Below are 15093 nucleotides of genomic sequence, written 5' to 3'. Positions count from 1 at the left end.
TAAAATGCTGTGGTTTAATAGGATTTAATTAAAGATGATAACTAAAATGCTGTGGTTTAATATGATTTAATTAAAGATGATAACTAAAATGCTGTGGTTTAATATGATTTTATTAAACATGATAACTAAAATGCTGTGGTTTAATATGATTTAATTAAAGATGATAACTAAAATGCTGTGGTTTAATAGGATTTAATTAAAGATGATAACTAAAATGCTGTGGTTTAATATGATTTTATTAAACATGATAACTAAAATGCTGTGGTTTAATATGATTTAATTAAAGATGATAACTAAAATGCTGTGGTTTAATATGATTTTATTAAACATGATAACTAAATTGATGTGGTTTAATATGCATTAACATGAGCAGAAATTAAAATCTGCTTATGCTTTATGCAAGGCTTAAAAAAATATGTACTTAATGCTTAATCGTACGCTATAAATAACAAGGGAAAGTGCAAAAAGTTGCCTAAAAGGGTCAAATATTTTCATAAAGTTTTCTCAGAGCCATTTTTTTAAAATCAATATTCATCATGAGCATCATAATATGTGGGCGTACACTAAACAATACTACACAGTATATCAAATCTTCCTTAAGGAGAAGTTGGTACAAGCTGTTCTTATAACCACCTAAGAGTTATGAACTGAAGACGACACTCCTTCATATACTGGCAAGTACTTTGTGTAACTTCATTTTTTATTAATAAGTTGGTGCCAAAAAACAAATGAAATCATTCCGCAAACCAGGTGATTTAGCTACATAAACTACAATGTATAGGAGTCAGTTTATGTCATGATGGAAATATTAGGCATAAAATATTTTCTTAATTTGTATTGGAGTAAAGTAGATCCTATTAAAAAATTTCAAATTAAGCTTATGGATCCAAAGAGAGGTACACTTCGGATATATATTTTCACATACAATTTCCCAGTCATTCTCTTCAATAGTTTGACCAATATCCTTCTCCCAAACATCTTTAAGTTTTTATTTTTAATATTTGTTTTCATTTTCTTACTTTTGTCTCTTTTGTTCTTGTTTATGTAAAGCACTTTGAATTGCCACTGTGTATGAAATGTGCCATATAAATAAACTTGCCTTGCCTAAACTTCTTTTATAATGTCTAAGTCTGTGTATTTTAAGTTTGGAGTTGTCAGATAATAACTGGATTTCAATACTTACAATACATTTATAACTAGCGAGAAAACGCACTTAAGTAAAATAGGCCTACATCACTTTCATATTTGGGGTTTTTATTTTCTTTTGGCGGGTTTGTTTTTGTCAGGGCATCAGTGAAGCAATGATGACATCTGCTGGTCATTTAAAGAAAATGCAAAGATTAAATGGTTTAAACACTTTTGACACTTCTGCTCATGTCAATATTATTATTTATTTCAGGACTGACCGTCTCTAGATAAACCAGCTAAATATAACTTACACTTAAAATATACTGATTGTGCTGTCTTTTATTACAAGATGGCCTAATCAAATTGTGCATGTATACATTGTTCATTCATTCATTTTCTTTTCTACTTCTCCCTTTATTAATCAGGGGTCGCCACAGCAGAATGAACCGCTAACTTATCCAGCATATGATTTACGCAGCGAATGCCCTTCCAGCTGCAACCCATCACTGGGAATCATCCATACACACTCCCATACTGTAGCAGACCCCATCCGATTGATGGCCGAGACTTTACTGATGTTTCAAGTTGCTTTATTTACATTTCTTTACTCTTGAAATCACCGTAAGAACTGAGCAAACCAATACAAAAACATACATCAGCATTCTTAGATATCTTCACAAAATATGTATTTCTCACTAACAATGTATGATAAAACAAAGCTTATGCCTTTTCGGGGGGTTGCTGAATAAACCTGCAAACAGTCCTTTTTAGTACGAGCTCTTGTTAAACTGTTGTGAAACGTGCGCTATACATACTGCTCTCTCATTTATTTTCTGCTCTGAAAAACGATTTCTTTTCAAAATAAAAGTCCCCCATAAATAATAGAAATTAAATGATCTTTAAACATGATGAAATGTAAGATAACACTTACTTAAGTCTGTTACACATACACTACAGTTAATTTAGCTTATCCAATTCCCCTATAGTGCACATGCTGGACTGTGGGGGAAACTGGAGCACTCGGTGGAAACTCACGCCAACACAGGGAGAACATGCAAACTCCACACAGAAATGCCTACCGACCCAGCCTAGGCTCGAACCAGCAGTCTTCCTCAAAATAATTTCACTATTAGGAATTTGCAGAGAATACTTTTATAACTCCAAATGTGTGAACATAAAACTTCCTCAATATTTTATTACAGTATGTGCAGCTAAATCATATCAAATTCATAACTTCTACATAAATAGTTTTTTTTTTTTGTTATTTACAAAACTGTTTAAAAATTTTTATTTTTTACTGGTTGGGTTATTGCACTTGTTTACCCCATAATGCTGTAACTTGGAATCAGTCATCTTCAACTCTAGCCTACATCTTAAAGTGAGCACATTAGTCACCATCTCTTATGTGAAACAAAAAGCTTTACAGATCATGGTTTTCATCATAAACACAGCAACTGAATTGTTAATACAATTTAAATATTTTTATTTCTCATTTGTACAGCAAGTTAACCATACATGTATAATTTCAGATTTATTTAGATCATTCACTTAAATATCCTTCGGTGTGGAATTGACATGCAAAAATTACTTTGCACACAGTTGGCTTAAAAAACAATACTGCTGCTTCACTTTTAGGATTTTTGCTGGAAACAAATTAGAAACTAGTGTTCATGTTGGTGAGTGGGCTTGACAAACCAATTATATAAAAGATACTTGTGCACCATTGACAGATAGCCCTATTATACTTGGTACATTTTCTACAGCTATATACTTAATAAGATTAAATACTTGCTTTTTTATTTTAGTTTGCATTTACATATCTTAAAATGTAAATTCTTAAACTCATTGTATCATCTAAAGCAGTTGTACACTGAAAAAAATGGATACAAAAGATGATTCCTTGGCTTTACTTAACTTTTTTTTTTACGTTAAGTGGTTGTAAAAAAACTTATTTGGGCTGAATTTAATCATTAAACCTAATTTGTTTGCTTAAATTCAACACATGAATTGTTTGCAACAGTTCTGCATGCAAAAATTTTTGTCAGTGTATAAGCCAGGGGTGTCGAAACTCGGTCCTGCACTGAAAGAATATTCATAGATGATTCCTTAGATTTACTAAATTTTTACATTAAGTGGTTGTAAACAATTTATTTGTGTTGAATTAAAAAAAAATTAAGTTGAACATTATTAAACTTAATTTGTTTAAATTCAACTCATAAATTGTTTGCAACAGTTTTGCATGCAACACTTTTTTTTTCCTTCAGTGTGGTGGCTGGTGTCCTGCAGTTTAGCTCCAACTTTCTTTAACACACCTGCCTGGAAGTTTTTAGTATACCAAGGTAAAGCTTGATTAGATGGTTCAGGGGCGTTTAAGGTGTGATTGGAACTAAAATATGCAGGCAGGATACCAGCCCTCCAGAACAGAGTTTGGCATGCAGTGCTACTGTCCAGGAGGGGTGCATATGGTCTGAGAAATTAAACCTACTTTCCAGTGTTATTTGTATATTATGTATTTCCAGTGGATAGTCACATGGTGTATAACTGTAAATATTTAAAGCATGTGGTAGCCCTTAAATGTTAAAAAGCAGAACACGTGCAAGCATTTGACAACTTTATTCTTTATTTCAAGTTAACCATATAAAGAACTTGACATTTACACAAAGGATACCCTTCTTGTGGCAGTCTACCAATGTTAATGTTAAATTTCTCCAAGTGTTTTAATAAAAAAAAAGCTACATTTCAAAAAGAAAAGGATAAAGTAGTTTTTATATTTGCACACCCTCCTTATCCTTCATAAGTATTCTTTGCTAATTTTAAATGGGGAAGTCCTATTAGCAGCCAATGATTATTAATAGTACAGCATTATTTGGTTAATTCAATAGTGCTGATGTAACATATTCAAAGTAGCATGATTAACTATTGTGTTACCATTACCAAGTCCTCAGTGAAAATGTGAATATAAAACCAACTTCACCTCAATGTCTAATAGTAAATGCTACATCAAAACCACATTTGAGGAACATAAGATTAAAAATGACATTCAAAAACTCCAATACTGTAAACTGCCGACACAAACTATTAGGCTAAAACAATAGCAAGTGGGTGTATTCAAATAAAATACTGATATACAGCAAACAGCACGACAGACGTGAAAAGCTTTTAAATGTGGGGGGAGAAATGCCCCCAACTCCTGTAATACCGGATGTAGCTTCTGGTCAGTTGCTCCAAACACGTGTCCCGACGAAAAATAAAACCTGAAGAATGAAATGACAATATAGTTAGAAAACGGTTCAGTTAAAGCTAGTTTTACACCAAACTGAAAGCTAATTAAACAGTGTTCCAGTGATTGAGGATAGAACCAGCTGATGGGCACATGCTGGCACCGAAGACATTGCACTGGCGCTGATATACCTCCGTATATTCACACAAGCGTACAGACAACCGCGAGCATGCCAAGAATGGAGGTCCGTAGTCAAATGCTTATAGAATAAGAGCATTATAAAGCTTCAATGTCACTCATTGACTCGAACCTAACACAAAAAAGCAAGAGACACTGCATACCTTCAGACTTTTCTTGGTGGACGCTGAGACATAGAGAAGGACGAACAGGCACTCCGGTTGATTTATACTAGCGAAAGCGTCATCTACTCGTTGACAGAATACAGCCAATCGTCTGACGGCTTTGAGTAATGAGGGAGGAGCCACCAAGTCTATGGTCCAGGCCAGCACATGGTCGAAAGTTTTTTTTACAAACAAGCTGTCGAAGTCTCAATCAAATACCAAACTAGCTCAATTTAATAACAATATTTCTTATAAATGCTCATTTTGTACTCATGACGAAACGCTAAATAGTTTATTTTGGGAGTGTACTTACTGTAAAGTGTTTTGGGTTGACCTTTCCAGTTTCATTAAAAAAAAAAAAACTTATTTCCAAATTTTTGTACATTCCCCCCCAAAGAATCACGCTTTTAGCGAAAAATATGGCGAAAAACACAGGCTAAATACATTGGAAAGAAAGGGGGAAATGCATAAAAATATTGATTACAAATATATAAAAGAAAAATACTGTTTTAAGTACAGATTTAATTATTTTGTCTAAACTTATCTTGACTATAGACTATATATTATATTTATATATCAACTTTGATGTTTGTCTGTGAAACCCTGGCTTGAAAGTTTGAAAAACAGTCCAACATAATGTTGTTTTAAAAGTTCCACGTTTGTTGATTTTTGTCAAAGTTTATCCCACTCAATTGTGTGCATACGATTTTTATGCATATTTTAAAAATGTATGCACATCTTGGCATTTCCATTAGACATTTTTATGCAATATTCCAAAATGTCGATTAAATAGAAAGTAAACCTCAGTCAGTGATTGTACAAACTATTAATTTTCCTTTGAATTAGTCCCTTTATTCATCAGGGATTGCCACAGCACGATGAATCGCCAACTATTCCAGCATATGCTTTTAGCTGCAACCCAGTACTGGGAAACATCCATTCAAACACATAGACTACGGCCAATTTAGTTTATTCAATTCACATGTGTTTGGACTGTGGGGGGAAACCCACGCCAACATGTGGAGAACACGCAAACTCCACACAGAAATGCCAACTGACCCAGCTGGGTCTTGAACTAGCGACCTTCTTGATGTGACGTGACAGTGCTAACCACAGAGTCACCATGTTGCCCCCATTGAGGGATCAACAAACCTAAAAGCATTAAGGCGAAATACTTTGATTAATGACTCGTTTTAATAGGACTAAAATGAGTGAAGAAACCGGGACTGTTGCGTGATTGATGACATTGTTGTTAATTTTTTCCAAGCATTCGATAAATTAAATAAAGAGAGAATAAATTAACTGCTTTTTTGTTACCGTGTGACTGACGCAGTCAAATGTTACACTTTTTAATAGTATCAAGGAGAAATATGCACTCAGACTTTTAATTTCAGTCAGCCATCCTCAGGGCTTTTAGTTAATTTTTGTCCCATTTAAATCGCAGCGTTTAAGATCTGATTTCTTAAAAAAAAAACAGCGATCATCATTGCCTGGCTGAGTTACGATATAAAGTGGGTCTCATACCAAACAAGAAGCAAGTATTTTCAATGAAGTTTCTGCGTTAGCCAGCTGCTAATGACGGACACAACGTTAATGGTCCTTCGTCTCTTTTTACGCTTTAACAACCAAATGAATGCTTAAGTCCATGTAACTCCATATATTTGAATTACATTACAACATCAATCCTGTAAAAGAAACCTTATGAAATTGAAAATAGTCACATAAAGCTTTCACCGGAAGTTCATCATTGGTTGAAAAACGCTTGCTGTGCATATAGCGCATTGTCATCCCAAATAAAATCGCAGCGTTTAAGATCAGATTTCTTTAAAAAAACAGCAATCATCGCTGCCTGGCTGAGATACGATAACTATTAAGTGGGTATCAGACCAAACAAGAAGCACTGCATTAAATTATATTTTTCCATGCCATTTCTTTCAAATATGGAACTTAATTTTACCTCAGTATTTCCAATAGAGCAGGGGTGTCAAACTCAATTCCTGGAGGGCCGAAGCCCTGCACAGTTTAGTTCCAACCCTGCTCCAACACACTTACCTGTAGGTTTCAAACAAGCCTGAAGGACTCAATTAGTTTGATCAGGTGTGTTTAATTAGGGTTGGAACTAATGTGCAGAGCTGCGGCCCTTTTGGAACTGAGTTTGACACCTGTGCAATAGAGTTTCTGCGCTAGCCTGCTGCTAATGACGGCAAATTTTCGTCTCTTTTTACGCTTTAAAAACCAATAGAATGCTTAAGTCTATTTAACTGATTGTATTTTAATTACTTTACAACATCGATGCTGTAAAAATTAAGAACCTTATGAAATTGAAAACATAAACCTTTCACTGGAAGTTCATCATTGGCTGAGAAACATTAGCTGTGCATATTGTCCGTTTACACACCCATGTGGGGAACAATACATGCATATAACACACATGTCCAATCACATTTCTATTAAACCGAAGAAATAAGTAACCCTGAATTTACATATAATAATAATAATAATAATAATTAACATCAATGCGATTTTTGGGGGTGGGAACCATCTGTGTAACCCTAAAAATTCAAATTCAGTGCTTGACTGTCAATGTCTATATTATTATTTAGTTAATATTATTATTTACTTCATTATAACTACATCAATTGTTATACAAGCTCAAATATTTGCAAAAAAGTGCACGTGCACACATCCGCCAGCTCACGGATGCGCGCAGGGGCAAAGTTCACATGGAGGCAAGATGGCGGCTTCCTGTGACAGGTATTGTAACGCTCAGACAGACTAATAGGATTAAGTGTGCATAAAATCAAAGACTTAATCGTTTGAAATGCTCTTTATTCGCGTAACCCATTAGATTTGCTCATGTAACACTCATATCAATTCACAGCTTGTAAATTAATCCATTACGTTAGCCACGATTCAATGCAAATGACTGCCGTTGTGGAACTATGGTACTGTTATGTGTTTATCGGTTTTATTTACAGCATTTCCATCTGTTTTGGTGCAATTGAATGCGTTAGCTGCAGTGTCTGCACGGGTGTTTGTTTTGTGAACTCTGCTATTGTGTTTCAGCTTTGTTTTGCTGCTGTTTCTGCTGTTTGTGAGCGCTCAGGCTGTGGACCGCAGTAACTTCAAAACATGCGACCAGAGCTCATTTTGCAAGTGAGTATCGTTTAAATTCATGATGTATTTGGGGTAAAAACGCGATGAATTAGTATAAAAACGGAGGTAGTCTGACTCTGAAAATGAATGTTCGGCGTTAGCGCGTGTAACATGTTACTTTTCTAAACGCTGTTGTGAACGAGCCAATCACAGAGGTTTGTGGCTATCAGGGTTTTTGTTGGGTCTTAAGTGTGTGAATGTGTGTGTTTACAGGCGCCAGAGGGAGCTGAAGCCAGGTCAGTCCCCGTACAGAGCTCTGCTGGACACACTGGAGCTGAGCGACTCCAGACTCACACTGCAGCTCATCAATGACAACAACAAGGTCAGTGAGAGTCGCACAGACCTGGAGCAAAAATATAAATAAACATTAAATATTATAATGATATAATAAACAGCTTGGCTGCAGCTGATTTAAAGGGATCGTTCACCCCAAAATAAAAACTGTCATTATTTACTCCCCCTAAAAAAAAAAAAAAAAAAAAAGTTTCGAGTCCCTCTTTTCTTTTAAACTCACAAAAAAGTTCTGAAGTATGTCATAAATTTGACATTCATAGTATTGCCATTGTCAATTCATAGCATTGTTTTTTTTTGTTCCTACTATGGATACTATATAAGAAGGAATACACCTCCCTAAAATGTGTTTTTGCAGGGTGGAATGGCTGATTAGACAAGTCACTGGATAACAATAGTTTGTTTTGTAGCCAAAATATTAATTTCTTAAAGGTGCAGTAGGTGATCTGCCAAAATGCTAACCGGTTAGCATATTATGTTTGGACGGCAGGGGAGTGACTGTGTTTCAAAGCCACGCCTCCTGAAATCAAAAACGCGCACACCCCGACACCACAGCAGACAACCGACTAGTTCATGTCATTCGCCAGTTAGTAATGTAGTTAGTGTTTGGCTGGCTACACTTACATGCTATTTCAGAGCGAATATTCAGAGTAGCATGCTGAACAATATAGGGAGCGCGTCATAGGCTGTCATTGATCAGAAATGAACCAATGTGAAAATAAAAGCAACTTCAGCTCAGTAAAGCAGGCTAGGCGGAATAGTGCTATTGACTGATGTTTTGTTGTTAAATTAAATTAAATATAAATCGGCATTATCGATCTTGTAAAAGGACCTTGTGAAACTGAAATAGTCACATCAATCTTTCACAGGGAGATTTCAGTGGCTGAACAACACTTCTGTGCATATAACCCATTCATAACAACACAATCTACATCAGCTCTGCGTAACTAAGGCCGTGTTTACACTAATGCGTTTTCGTAAATAAAACAGAGCCTATATAACATCACTGCCTCCTTTCATTTTCATTGAAAATACGAAACGTATCCTCTGCTTTGCTGAATGTCAGTTTTAATAAACAATAATAGCCATTATGAAAGTATAACGCACAATAAGTTTATACATTATAGGAAATAAAGGCAAGCGATCAGTCGATCTACAGAATGTACGTGGTTACATTAATTATTAACTTATCTTTGCGCTCAGCCAAAACACAATATCTGTGAACAAGTAATCGATTCAAAAGACCAAAGTCAGGGAATATGTCGTTAGATATAGAAAACAAGATGAATTAAATATCACGTTTAGCAAATATAGTGAGATTAAATCCAGCGGGAGATGCGTGATGAGCAGTCCGACAAGCAGAGCTCTCATCTGGGTAGAAATGCTGCAGCGCTTGCCAGAGAGTGTGTGTGTGGTCACGTGATGTGCGTTTTCAGCGTTTTGGTGTGGACGGAGAGCTGTTCAAAAACGCTGAGTAAATCGCGAGTGTGGACGCGGATCGTTTTCATTCTAAAACGCCGTTTTAAAACTAAAACGCACTAGTGTAAACGGAGCCTCAGAGTTTTAAGACAAAATTTTACCTGTCTAAAAGAAATACAGCTATGGTGTCCTTCCTCCAGCAGCAAAACTAACTCCAATATTGATTCAGGATTTTAAAAAGTTTCAATTCAGTATTTGATTTTACTGTGACTGTCTCGTGTGCACGTATCGTGAACTCGCAGCGTTCATGCAGGTGGCCACGTGCTAATGGCGGATCTGCATGAACAGATGCACGGAAGTCGAAATCTACATTTGTTGACAGACAGTTTGGCCTACTTATCAGAATTATGGGAGATGTCGGCCTGACAATATTTTAAGGGATGAACATTTTTTAGTCTTATGCCTCACCCAGAATATAAAAATACATATAAACACATTTAGATCATTTACTGTAATCATTACTATTGAAATGTACTGAGACTTTCAACCAGCACAGCAAAAAAAAAATTCTGAAGACAATCACCTACTGCACCTTTAACCCTCTCAGGTTCAAATTAATTTTTAGAAACAGGAAAAATCTGATATTTGGGGAAAATTATCATATGGCGTAGGACAACAGAATCCTGACTTTTTTTTTTTTAGAGAGACCTTCACATGCAAGGCGTTCTGGGATGTTGCAGATTTGCAACATTAGCTCAGTGTGGTAATTAGACGCTGACGACTGAATATGATATGAACAATAATTTTTTATATACAACTTTTCAAACAATGTAACAAATTGCTTTTCTGTGGCAGAACAACAACAAAAACAATATGGGATTCAAATCTAGTATCTCAAATCCTCATCGAGTAGGTCATGTTTCCAAGTCATTTTGTCATGTGGTACTCCAAGAAACTTTTTTTCTTGTGTGTGTCATCTGGTGTGCAAGTGGGGAAACTGTTTGTTGCAAATGGACAATCAGGTCCTGGGGCCTGTTTCAGAAAGCAGGTTAAGTGAAAACTCAGAGTAGTTTAACCCTGAAATGAGAGAAACTCTGGGTTTTCCGTTTCAAAATGGCAGGTTTGTTAAACTCGAGAAAGCAGGGTAAGTCAAGCCTGTTTCTGAAAGAGAGGTAACTTTAACTCAGAATCAGTTACCGTGGTAACTTACTCTGTGAATCTAACCTGGTCCGAAGCAGGTTTTATTCTCTAAACTCTGAGTTTTTGTCGGTCTCCTCCCCTTTTTAAAGATGAAGCGGTATTTCTCGCATTAGTCTTACATTTCCACACACATATTTTAGAGCTCATTTTGGAGATGCCCATAAAAAAGATTGATGGAAACGTCATGATTCACATAACTTTTGAAAATACGCATAATAAAACATTTGCATAACTGAGTAGGTTAAACTTTTATTTGATAAGATGTTCATAAACTACGAAGTGCACTTAACAAATTACAGTATGTACATAAAAAAAAGGTTTGTTAGAGATGATGATGAAAATGTGTGTGAAAGGACAAACCAGCAGACTGAGCACAATGCAGAACATCTTAAATGGTGTTTTAGTGATTCTAAAATGCCTTTACTGTTTCAGTATTAGTCTATATTATTAATTACCTCAGAGCGTCTGGAGCGTGTCAAGATCTCCGCGTCTGGCTTCAAACGCCCCCACGTGTTCATTGTGTGTCAATTGTCTTCTGAGGCTCAGGTACATTAATTAAATAAAAAATCATTGACACAGCTTATTCTACCTCAGTAAATTCTGTTTTTACTGTTGATATTTGGCGCAAGTTAATCAGGAAGTGACGATTGTGTTCTCTTCGACTCTGGATAAAAACGCTGCTTTATTTTTAGGCGTTATTCCAGTTTTGCACAAATTTATGTAATAGCCTATATTTTGATAGAAACAGCTATTGCCTACATTTTTGTCACACAGAACAAAGTCACGTACGAGGCTTGTCCTTTTTTTCATAAATAATTAACCTTCGACATGCACTGTTACTAGATTAATGGGATTATTATTCTGTCTAAATTATTTTATTACTGCTTACCTTCTTAATGTTATATCAACCACTATCACTTGATCAATAAAAAGGCAGACACGCAAGTGCACTGTTAAATCTATTAAAACTGATAAAAGTGTATAAAAGTTTAGAAAAAAAAGTATAAACGTCACACTTTACATTACTTATTTTATTATACTTAAAATGTTTAAATACTTAAAATTAAAATTTACACATTAACTTGGGCAGCTGTTTTCCCACGCTGTCTGTTTCACTGATGGTTGCTTCTTTTTAAATATATACTCATATTTGCTTAAACTTTGCATGAGCAGATCAAGTTCAGCTGGAGAAAGAAATGCTGATCTCTTTTTTTAAGATGTTGCCATAGTCACTCGTAATGTCTGTGCTCTATTGATAATGCCTTTTTATAGTCACGGTGTGCGCGCTTAACTCTGAGTTGGTCTACTCAAAGTTGATTGACCCAACTCAGATCAGCTGTTCTGAAACCGAAAACTCAGAGTTCTTAATCTCTCGGTAAATCAACTCAGAGTTTAAGTTTAAACTCCGAGTTGTTTGAACCTCCTTACTGAAACAGGCCCCTGGAGTGGAACTTCTGAGTAAAAAAACTCATAAAATATGTATCTGGAGTAATAAGGTATTTAATTTTTAACCATTGCAAATCTGCATTCCAGCCTTGAGAGGGTTAAGGGTGCTAATATATAACAGCTTTTAAAGGGATAGTTCACTTCATTTAAAAATAGTCATCACTTCTACACTAGTTCAAAACTTTTTCTTCTGAACACAATTCAAGATATTCTGAAGAAACCTGTAACCACTGACTGTCATAGTATTTGTTTTTCCCACTATGATAAACTAATTTTATGGAAGCCAATGGTTACAGGTTTTCAGCTTTCTTAAAAACATCTTATTTTGTGTTTAACAGATTAAAGAAACTCATAAAAATACTCACTGTTAACTGTTTTTTTTAATTTTTTTTTTTACATTGAACCTAAAATAAGATACTCTGAAGAATGTTGCTTGCCATATAGTGGATGGTAACCATTAACTTCTAAAAAAAAAAAAACGGAACCATGGCAGTCTATGGTTCCAGGCAACAGTCTGAAGCAGGAAACTCTTAAAGCCATGGAGATTTTAAGAATTGAGTCTTGTGTTTGTTTGCAGGTCCGCTTGTTGCTGGAGCTGTACAGACTGCAGGGGAACATGACACGGGTGAAGATTAATGAACTCAAACCAATCAAGCCTCGTTATGAGGTGCCAGATGTGCTCATCTCTGATCCCATTACTGAAGCGTAAGTCAAGTTCGTCTCTCATCATCACAACTGAGCGATTCCAGAGTTATGTCTGAAGTTGGGGCTGAAGTGATTGTCATAGCAACGTCAGCCAATGAAATTCAGTCAGCAATAGGCCAATGTCTAGCTGGTGTATTTGCATACAGCGATCTGATTGGCAGACGCTTCCGTCGGCGCTTGAAAAGTTGAGCTAGTCCCAACTTCTGCAGCAAGCAACGCCTCTGAAGCGGCGCCGACAGATCCACAATGCAGTTCGGCAACGCCTGACGTCACCCATTTAAAGTGAATGGGAAGCGTTGACGCTGATGCCCCGTGTGAATAAGGTTGCAGTGACACGCTGTCAGATATTTCACCAAACAGATCAACCACTTTTGACGCTCATAAACAATCATAAAGCCCTCGTGCTGCAGGAATGAGGAGATTTGCTGAAGGTGCAGTGAGCGGTTTGCGTCTTTAATAAACTACGGCAGTTTGCGTTCACTGAACAGTAAGAATTCAGTTTCAGAATCACAGCTGTAGATCAAACATTATTTATTTTATTTGACATTTTTGCATTTATTAGTAAAAGGCTTTGTAATGCTGTGTTCACACCAAATGCGGAACGCGCGGATAAATCACGCTATTTTCCCGTAAATAGCCGCGTGAACTTTTAAGGTTACTTGCTTCATTTGCGTGTCAAATCCGCTTCATCCGCACGTCAAATTCACTTTAGAACAGGCGCGGATTCGGGTGATGGGCAGGGCTTCTGTCTGCCCGGTGACTCTAGCTTCATTGCTAAATAGCTAACATGGATTTTATGAAGAAAATAACAGTGTTTATGTGCTTTATGAAGGCTGAAAAAAAAAACAGCGTTGATACGTTGATACTGGCTGACGGAGCCCAGCCCAGTTTGATGAACTGCTTGTCGGTGTCGGCTGGAGGATTTCCCCTGGGACACCCACAACAGGTGATGCGTCACAATCACGCACCCACAAGAGCAAGCTCCTGATTGGTTAACGCGGCACGAATGTCTCCTGAAGTTCAAATTTTCAAACTCGAGTGATTTGCGTGAAACGTGCATTAAGCGCGTCAAACGCGCAAAACGCTCAATTCGCACTGCGCCATTCGAGTGTATCGCGCTATTCGCACCGCGCCATTCGTGGAATTCACGTCATTCGCGTTCGCATTCGCCGCATGATGTTTATTCGCGCGTTTGCATTGATTTAACATGTAAATCACTCGCGCTTGACGCGGGTTCGGCGTCTGGTGTGAACGCAGCATTATGGATGTAACAGATGTGAAATTGGCACTTGTGTAACTTTGGTAAATCAAATACAGTTATTTAAAAACATTGACAGAGACATTTTAAAAGTATTTTCAAAGTACTGTAAAATACTAGCCTACAGAAAAACCTACAAACGGATTCTCTATTTTGGTGAAAACTTTATTTTTTCATGGCAAGGTTAACATTTGCATGGAATAACTCGACTGCTTTTACTGTGTAGATGAAAACAACCAGACATTTGTTAACAGTCACGACCGTTCATTTTAAAATGAAACCAAATGAACAGAAGGAACATGAATTTGCTTGTTAAATTAACAGTAGGTTAAAATGAATCCGTAATGAACAAGCAGACATGGTTACAAAACATCTTTTTGTAGAATGAATATGTATTCGCAAATACCACTCTTTGTCATAACACCTTAATTAAAACTGCTAATAATTTTGATCCTAAAACGGTTTAAAAAAAATAGAAAACTAGCCAAAATAAAACACTTTCTACAGAAGAAAAAATATTCTAGGAAATACTGTGAGACATTCCTTGCTCTATTAACCATCATTTGGGAAATATTTGAAAAAGATTAAATATTGCACAGGAGGGGGAATAATTCTGACTTCAGCTGTATGTAAAAGTTCACCAACTACAAAATCAGTTTCATCACATCATTTTTTGCTGGGTTCCAGGACATGTCGGACTTTTAGGAAATGAGCGAGCTGATGCAGCTGCTAAAGATGCTTTGACGCAAGTAGTGAACAAATGCCAAATTCCTCCGTCAGAGATGAAACCTTTTATCAACGCTTACATTTTAAACAAGTGGCAAAAGGAATGGGCTGTATTAGAAAACAATAAACTACATGAAATCCAACCTGAAGTTTCACACAGAATTTTAAGACATTTTAAGAATCGATTTGATCAAGTAGTTTTT

At 36.2% G+C, this 15093-nt stretch overlaps 1 protein-coding gene and 1 non-coding gene across 6 annotated transcripts in view; one reads left to right on the top strand and one right to left on the bottom strand.

Moving 5' to 3' along the window:
- Positions 1-4460: 4460 nt before the first annotated feature.
- LOC137495807 (small nucleolar RNA SNORA57) lies at positions 4461-4593 on the bottom strand. The gene has a single exon (XR_011015784.1). It is a non-coding gene; the product is annotated as a small nucleolar RNA SNORA57 (small nucleolar RNA).
- A 2795-nt stretch (positions 4594-7388) lies between these two features.
- ganaba (glucosidase II alpha subunit a) overlaps positions 7389-15093 on the top strand; it is a 41981-nt gene continuing 34276 nt past the window's right edge. For 2 of the 5 annotated variants that reach the window (XM_073949638.1, XM_009302024.4), the window contains exons 1-4: positions 7411-7443; positions 7756-7845; positions 8059-8167; positions 12779-12906. In XM_073949638.1, coding sequence (XP_073805739.1) covers positions 7424-7443; positions 7756-7845; positions 8059-8167; positions 12779-12906 — 347 coding nt within the window. In that variant the 5' untranslated portion in view covers positions 7411-7423. 5 annotated transcript variants of the gene reach the window in all.

This window comes from Danio rerio, chromosome 5, assembly GCF_049306965.1.
Source record: "Danio rerio strain Tuebingen ecotype United States chromosome 5, GRCz12tu, whole genome shotgun sequence".
In the NCBI taxonomy this organism is placed as follows: domain Eukaryota; kingdom Metazoa; phylum Chordata; class Actinopteri; order Cypriniformes; family Danionidae; genus Danio; species Danio rerio.
This window is presented reverse-complemented; position numbering and strand designations above follow the sequence as displayed.